At 37.6% G+C, this 7,731-nt stretch overlaps 1 protein-coding gene across 1 annotated transcript; it reads left to right on the forward strand.

The window, feature by feature from the left end:
- The first annotated feature begins 961 nt into the window (after nt 1-961).
- Nucleotides 962-7,512, forward strand: LOC125271033 (caspase b-like). The gene is made up of 8 exons (XM_048194971.1): nt 962-1,069; nt 4,466-4,742; nt 4,986-5,098; nt 6,154-6,327; nt 6,474-6,711; nt 6,794-6,886; nt 7,106-7,215; nt 7,354-7,512. The coding sequence occupies exons 2-8, from the start codon at nt 4,475-4,477 to the stop codon at nt 7,462-7,464; spliced, it is 1,107 nt and encodes a 368-aa protein (XP_048050928.1). The 5' UTR covers nt 962-1,069; nt 4,466-4,474; the 3' UTR covers nt 7,465-7,512.
- The last annotated feature ends 219 nt before the right edge of the window (nt 7,513-7,731 follow it).

Here is a 7,731-nt window from a genome sequence, read left to right on the forward strand (position 1 = left end):
ACGTGCCGTAGATCTATCCATAACTGTACAGCGCTCTGGATGAATATCAACACACGCTCCACCCCCGGCGACACTGATGGTACAATCCACCCGCGAGCGCTCATTATTAATGGAAAATCAGAATAATGAGTCATATTTTATGTTTGTTCAAAAATCAGATTCGGACGCAACAACCCAAACTTGTAGAATCGAAAATTAAACTGAGTGACAATTCTCCGTTTGTGAAGTATTCTAAAAAATGAAAAAATTAAAGTTTGAAGCCAACTTTTCATTTGGTTCATTTTGATGGTGCAAATTGAACAAAGAACTGCAAAGCGTTACACGGACCATATCAAATCAATCTTGCTTTATGTACAGCAAGATTCTAAGCCAGTTAAATGTCTATGGAAGGGCTGTAGTTAATATGGTTTTAATGAAAAATTCACAACTTCCTTCAGTTTACATACAAATGTACTCATTTATAACCACACACTGTTTGAACAGGAATTAACATCACATTCAGGAAAAACAAGTGGCTGTAAAAATGGCATTTCATGGTGACAAACAGATAGACCTGGTTTCACAGACAGGGCTTAGGCTAAGCCAGGACCAGACCTTAGTTCAATTATTTAAACATTTATAATAATTCCTGTAATACATTTTCATTTGAATTTTGCAACTATAAAACGTTAAATATGTAATAAATAGCAAATGTAAATTATATTATTGAATTTGAATGATCATTTTGCTCAATATAAATTTAAATCCAGAATTGCATTGCCATTTTGCACATTATGTTTCAAAAAAGCTTCCATACATTTCAGCTGCAGGATGGTCAGATAATGGAGTGGTGACTGAAAACAAACAGCCATCATTCACCTTATTAAAGCACATAATAGTTTCAACATTGTGTTTACTGTATTTTTATTCATACTTTGATGACGTCACTAGAGGGCGCGCGATTGCTTCTTATGGGTGGAGTTTCTCTAGTTACTTCCAGCCAGGAAACTAGAATCGAATCTTAAAGAGACGCAATTTTTAGGGTTTAAACCTGCAAAAATTGGATATCTAAACAGACACATATTTTGTGGTAAGTTCAGAATTTTTTCATGTAACCATGTAGTTAATAAAAATGAGCAGCTATTTGTGTATTTGTGATACACCAGGACACTTTTTAATGCTCAGAAGTGGTGTTATCTTCTACTGTATTCAGACGCAACATCAGTAATCGTGTGATTGTTTTTTCTGGCGTGATGTGGTAGCGTGATTCTCTTGTTTCATCATTATTATTGGTGGGCATAGGCGTAATTTGCGGGTGGGACAGGTGAGACACGTTTTTGCTGTGAAAAACTGCTAACTAGCAAATCCAGGTGACTGGAACAAAATACTGAGGAGGACTTTTACTTTCTGAACCTGGACTTTACACCTCTGATATTAGTACCTTATTGGAGTTAAAAAAAAAAAAAAGGTACAAAAATGTTTCTTTAAAGGTACTGCCCTGGCGAAAAACTATTGTACCCCTAAAGCAGTGTTTCTCAACCCTGGTCCTGAGGGACCCCCAACACTGCAGGTTTTGTCTTTCTCCCTAATTAAACACACCTGATTCAACTCATCAGCTCATTAGAAGAAACTCCACTACCTGAAATGAGTGTGTCAGACAGAGGAGACTTTCAAAATGTGCAGTGTTGGGGGTCCTCCAGGACCAGGGTTGAGAAACACTGCCCTAAAGGGTACAATTTTAAACTTTTTTATTCCCCTGTGTGTACACCAGGGGCGGCGCCAGCCGATTTTGCCGGGGCTTTAGCCCCGGATGTTTTGAGTCAAGCCCCGAATGTAATGACTGTCACTGAGCAAATATGACACTGGACAATAGCCTATGTAAACCCCCGAAATCATAAGTTGCTTTATTTCATTGCGCTTTGGCTTTGCATATACTGCATACAGTATCCGACCATACACCGGCAGCGCTTTCTCTCTCTCCTCTCCGACAGCGCGTTTACGCACACCGCAGTTGTACAGAGCCACGCCTCCTGTCACTCACTCAGAGCAGCGGCAGGCCTCGAGACTCTCTCTCGGTCCAGTGGAAGGGTTTTTGTTATATAACAACCGATATGACAACTTTAGCACATTTATCAGCAATACATTCATTCAGTGTTTCCCATTAATGACCCTGTACTGCCGCCACCGTTTCATAATGAACTGAACATTTAAAACATACTACGTTTTACAACGAGCTAAAATCGAAACCGTGATATGGCTTTGTGCCTATATAAAACAGCAAAAGACAGCGATTAATTATATATACACTCTGTCTGTGCTGCGTGTTTTAAAGAGAAGTGCGCACATCTGCGCACGCGATCGGCTGGTGATCTGGTGATCAAAATAAAAGCTCAAGGATTTAAAGAAATCGTACAAAAGTATTGTAAAAAAGATGTTTGAACCCTTTTTAATGTCCAGGTACAAGTCAATGCTGTTTCTTTGTTCAATTTGCACACTGTACATGGGTTGAAGCTCTTAATTTTGAGTTTCCAGAGAGCACCAGATTGATGCATTTAACCTTAAAATTTTCGAAATTTTCTTCCGGGGGACAGGTGAGACACGTTTTTGCTGTGAAAAACTGCTAACTAGCAAATCCAGGTGACTGGAACAAAATACTGAGGAGGACTTTTACTTTCTGAACCTGGACTTTACACCTCTGATATTAGTACCTTATTGGAGTTAAAAAAAAAAAAAAGGTACAAAAATGTTTCTTTAAAGGTACTGCCCTGGCGAAAAACTATTGTACCCCTAAAGCAGTGTTTCTCAACCCTGGTCCTGAGGGACCCCCAACACTGCAGGTTTTGTCTTTCTCCCTAATTAAACACACCTGATTCAACTCATCAGCTCATTAGAAGAAACTCCACTACCTGAAATGAGTGTGTCAGACAGAGGAGACTTTCAAAATGTGCAGTGTTGGGGGTCCTCCAGGACCAGGGTTGAGAAACACTGCCCTAAAGGGTACAATTTTAAACTTTTTTATTCCCCTGTGTGTACACCAGGGGCGGCGCCAGCCGATTTTGCCGGGGCTTTAGCCCCGGATGTTTTGAGTCAAGCCCCGAATGTAATGACTGTCACTGAGCAAATATGACACTGGACAATAGCCTATGTAAACCCCCGAAATCATAAGTTGCTTTATTTCATTGCGCTTTGGCTTTGCATATACTGCATACAGTATCCGACCATACACCGGCAGCGCTTTCTCTCTCTCCTCTCCGACAGCGCGTTTACGCACACCGCAGTTGTACAGAGCCACGCCTCCTGTCACTCACTCAGAGCAGCGGCAGGCCTCGAGACTCTCTCTCGGTCCAGTGGAAGGGTTTTTGTTATATAACAACCGATATGACAACTTTAGCACATTTATCAGCAATACATTCATTCAGTGTTTCCCATTAATGACCCTGTACTGCCGCCACCGTTTCATAATGAACTGAACATTTAAAACATACTACGTTTTACAACGAGCTAAAATCGAAACCGTGATATGGCTTTGTGCCTATATAAAACAGCAAAAGACAGCGATTAATTATATATACACTCTGTCTGTGCTGCGTGTTTTAAAGAGAAGTGCGCACATCTGCGCACGCGATCGGCTGGTGATCTGGTGATCAAAATAAAAGCTCAAGGATTTAAAGAAATCGTACAAAAGTATTGTAAAAAAGATGTTTGAACCCTTTTTAATGTCCAGGTACAAGTCAATGCTGTTTCTTTGTTCAATTTGCACACTGTACATGGGTTGAAGCTCTTAATTTTGAGTTTCCAGAGAGCACCAGATTGATGCATTTAACCTTAAAATTTTCGAAATTTTCTTCCGGGGGGGCATGCCCCCGGACCCCCCTAGAGCTGGTACATCCAACAAAGTTTTACAAATTACAGTGTCAAATAATGTACATTTTCTGAACAAGAATACGTCAACAAAAGCTCCTTTCATGTCAGTAAAGCTGTTAATAGAAAATTAAATTGTCTTTGGACAAATATAGATTTGGTCTAAGCCCCGAATGTTTACAATGTCTGGCTCCGCCCCTGGTGTACACCTCTGACATCTCAGCATATTTTTGCAGTGTAGGATGGTTTAAGTGAACTGTTTAAGGAGCACAGTCACTTTATGAACTTCGGTAAAGTTGGTTTTATATTCGCACATTCGGACTTCTAATAAATTCAGACTTTCCAATAAATGTGCAATAAATTAATGTTCGCGAATTTTAAGCAGCGACATGATATTGAAAACCAACGATTGTCAACTTACAACATTTTTCACAGTCGATCAAAATAGGCAAGTATTGTTTTAATGGCATATTTACTTGTGAATGTCCACTGAATGTCCAATGTAGTGTGATTAACAAGGCTGTTGAATACGGATGGCCGAATGTGCGAATATAAAACCAACTTTACCGAAGTACTTTATGATGATCTCAGATCAGCCAAGACTGTTTTTTGCTTTTTCTCCTAGTGACAGAAAATGGACACAACTAAAAAGTTGACGATTGAGACACTTGAGGAACTTGTGGATAAAGATCTCAAAGTATTCATCTGGCACCTGTGGAATGGTGTAGGATCAGAGATTGAACCTATTTCTCGAAGTAAGATTGAGAACGCTGATCGTTATGAAGTCGTGGATAAGATGGTGCAGCAGTACAGTGATAATGCTGGGACTATTGCAGTAAAAGTGCTGCAAAACATGAAACAAATGGATCTTGCACAAAACCTTGAGTTTAAACTTGCAGAAGGTAAACTAAAATAACTTTGTTAGTGAAGCATTCATGTAGTAGTCATTTAAAAAAAAAAAAAAAAAAAAAAAAAAAAATATATATATATATATATATATATATATACATACATACATACATACATACATACATGAAATGGTACAGTTTTAAGATTCTTTGTGTATATATATTTGAAATATGAATATATTATATATATTTTAATTTATCCGTTTTGTTTTTTATTACATATTTTCATGGATTTAGTTGAGCAGCCTGAGCAGGAGGAGCCCATCCAGTCCGATTGGATCAGACCACAGAGCATTGTTCTCTGCAAACAAGTGTTTAAGGACAAAATTCTGAAAGATAAGAGAAATGAGGCAAAGTATCTCTGTTTTAATGAACTATCTCTGTTTCAGTTAAGCCTCCAGAAGCATATTAATACTAATTTGATTTCTAATGTAAACTTTCTGGCTTGTTGAGCTTGACTAAAGGGTCAAGAGTTCAACTAAAGCAAACCTTGATCTCAAAGACTTCAAAATTGGCAGTGTATATGTAGGGCTGCACAATTATTAATCGCGATAAATACACACATACATATATATTTAAGAAATATATGCATGTATAAATATATATATATGTAATTATAAATAAATATAAAATTTAAGAAATATATGCATGTATAAATATATATATATGTAATTATAAATAAATATAAATATTATATATATAAAACATTTTTCTTAAATATACACGTGTGTATTCATATATACATAATTATACTCATAACACACATATATATTACGTAAACAGACTTTTATTTTGCACGATTAATCGCAATTAATAATTGTGCAGCCCTATGTATATGTTACAGTGCGTGTAGATCAAAGGCACAGTGACGACGGAAAGGGTAAGGAGTAGTGTTTTAATCACAGAAACACGGGATACACATCTTACATAAACGAGAACAGACAAAGAATGGAGGAAGACACAGGGTATATATACACAACTCAAACAAAGGAACTAATGAGGATGATGATTAACACAGGTGGAAACTAATTACATAATTAACTGACAGACAGAAAACTAGGTCCCAGGGGAAACAGAAACACGAGACATGTGACAGTATATTTATATCTGTTTTTTTTTTTATTTAGTTTGAAAAATGTTTTTCTGGAGCCTTCTTTTTCTTTCCAGATTTTGATCGAGCAACAGTTTTAATGGCTTCCGTCATTGCATTTTCATATGATGTTATATATTTTTATTTATTCATCTATTGCTTCTTGCAGTATTGCTTTGTCTTATAATATCAACAAACAAGACAGTAAATCAACTGATCCAAAATATGCACTGCTGGGGTATCTCACGGGTTGGGAAACACCAATTATGTTGCTTATGCTTTAATTCTGCATAATTCTGTTGTTTTTTTTCATAGGTTTATATACCAAAGGACGCATATCAGAGAAAACGTTTAGCACTGCTGATCACCAACATACAATTCCAACACTTGGGTAACAGGGACGGAGCAGAGAAAGACGAGGAGAACATGGAGTGGCTGCTGGAAGCTTTGGGTTACAGAGTTGAGAAGCACAGAAATCTGACTGGAAAAGTGCGTAAGGCAAAAGCCCAGCTTCATGAAGCCAATCTTGTCTATGTAGAGTTAGCAGACTTCTAGTGTGGAAACAGAAATATGAACACATATTTAAATCTAATTGTACTATGCATTTCATACATGCATTTCTTAAAAATTCACAGGAAATAGATGCTGCAGTCAGGAACTTTGCTGCACATTCCGATCATAAAGACTCGGACAGCACCTTCGTGGTTCTGATGTCTCACGGGGGAAGAATCGGTAATAAAGATGTCATTTTAGGTGCCAATGACTCCAGTGATTACTTCTTTGTAGACGACATCTTCACCCATCTGAGCTCCGAGAATTGTCCTGCTCTGATTGATAAACCAAAGGTTATTCTGATCCAAGGCAGCAGAGGAAGTACGACATGACTGATAAAACTCAGTGGTTGTTTTATTATTTTTCATTTCTCTTTGTACTCAATAACAATGTCTCTGTTCAGAGTGCTCAGATGTGTATATTCAAGACAGGCCGCCTGAATCAGACAGCACTGTGTACAGGAAAGACATGGTCTGTTTTATGTCCTGCCTCCCTAGTAAGTGCTCAAAAACACTGATTGCTGATATGAGACTGATGTGTAGCTCACACCTGTTTATTTTGGTCATATTCAAAGATTCTGTAGAAATGACACTTTGTGCCAGGAACTTTAATATGTATAACTTTAATAATGACAGATGTTTCTTTCTATAATGAGCAAATGTTTCAAAGGTTGCTTTGCGAATTATTGTAACTTACCAATGAATTATCTCCACAGACTCTAACTCATACAGGCATCGTATCAGTGGAAGTTATTTTATCATGTACATCGTGGATGTGTTCAGTAAATGTGCTCATAATAAGGACATTATGGAGTTGTTCACAAAGGTAAATGAAGAAAGCCCCATTTTAAGTAAAAATAATACGGTCCATATTTATTTATTTTTTTCATCCCAAGTGCATTGCTCAGATAAAATGAATGTGTTTACTTCTTGTTAAATTCAAATGTTTTTTTTTTTTTTACAGGTCATCTCACGCATGGAAAAACACGATTTAGCGAACAGGAACGTGCACATGCTGCCATGTATTGAAAATAATACCCTTAGAAGGAAATTCTACCTGTTCCCTGGGCTCTAATTATGTGCATTTTAAACCCAGTGCATGCAAATATGCACTGGGCAAATTCATTTGACATTTTACCCTGACAGCAACATAGTGTGGCCCAGATCCGGCCCGTATCTGGTCTACGTGTTATTGCATGTAACAGATGTGGGCCGGATCTGGGCCACACTATGTTGCTGTCAGGGTACTTAATCTCTCAAATCTCATTTAATGACGTTGATTCTGTACATATACTGTTGTCATATTACTATTAACCAGTTAAAGGTGCTAAAGAGGATGTTT

This window comes from Megalobrama amblycephala, linkage group LG7 (assembly GCF_018812025.1).
Source record: "Megalobrama amblycephala isolate DHTTF-2021 linkage group LG7, ASM1881202v1, whole genome shotgun sequence".
Lineage (NCBI taxonomy): Eukaryota > Metazoa > Chordata > Actinopteri > Cypriniformes > Xenocyprididae > Megalobrama > Megalobrama amblycephala.

Bases quoted from the DNA above. Each gene is read 5' to 3' on its own strand.
- LOC125271033 (XM_048194971.1), top strand. From the start codon at position 4,475: ATGGACACAACTAAAAAGTTGACGATTGAGACACTTGAGGAACTTGTG. The intron at 5,099-6,153 runs GCAAAGTATCTC...TTTTTTTCATAG, and splicing joins TGAAAGATAAGAGAAATGAG to GTTTATATACCAAAGGACGC. The intron at 6,887-7,105 runs GTAAGTGCTCAA...TTATCTCCACAG, and splicing joins TTTTATGTCCTGCCTCCCTA to ACTCTAACTCATACAGGCAT.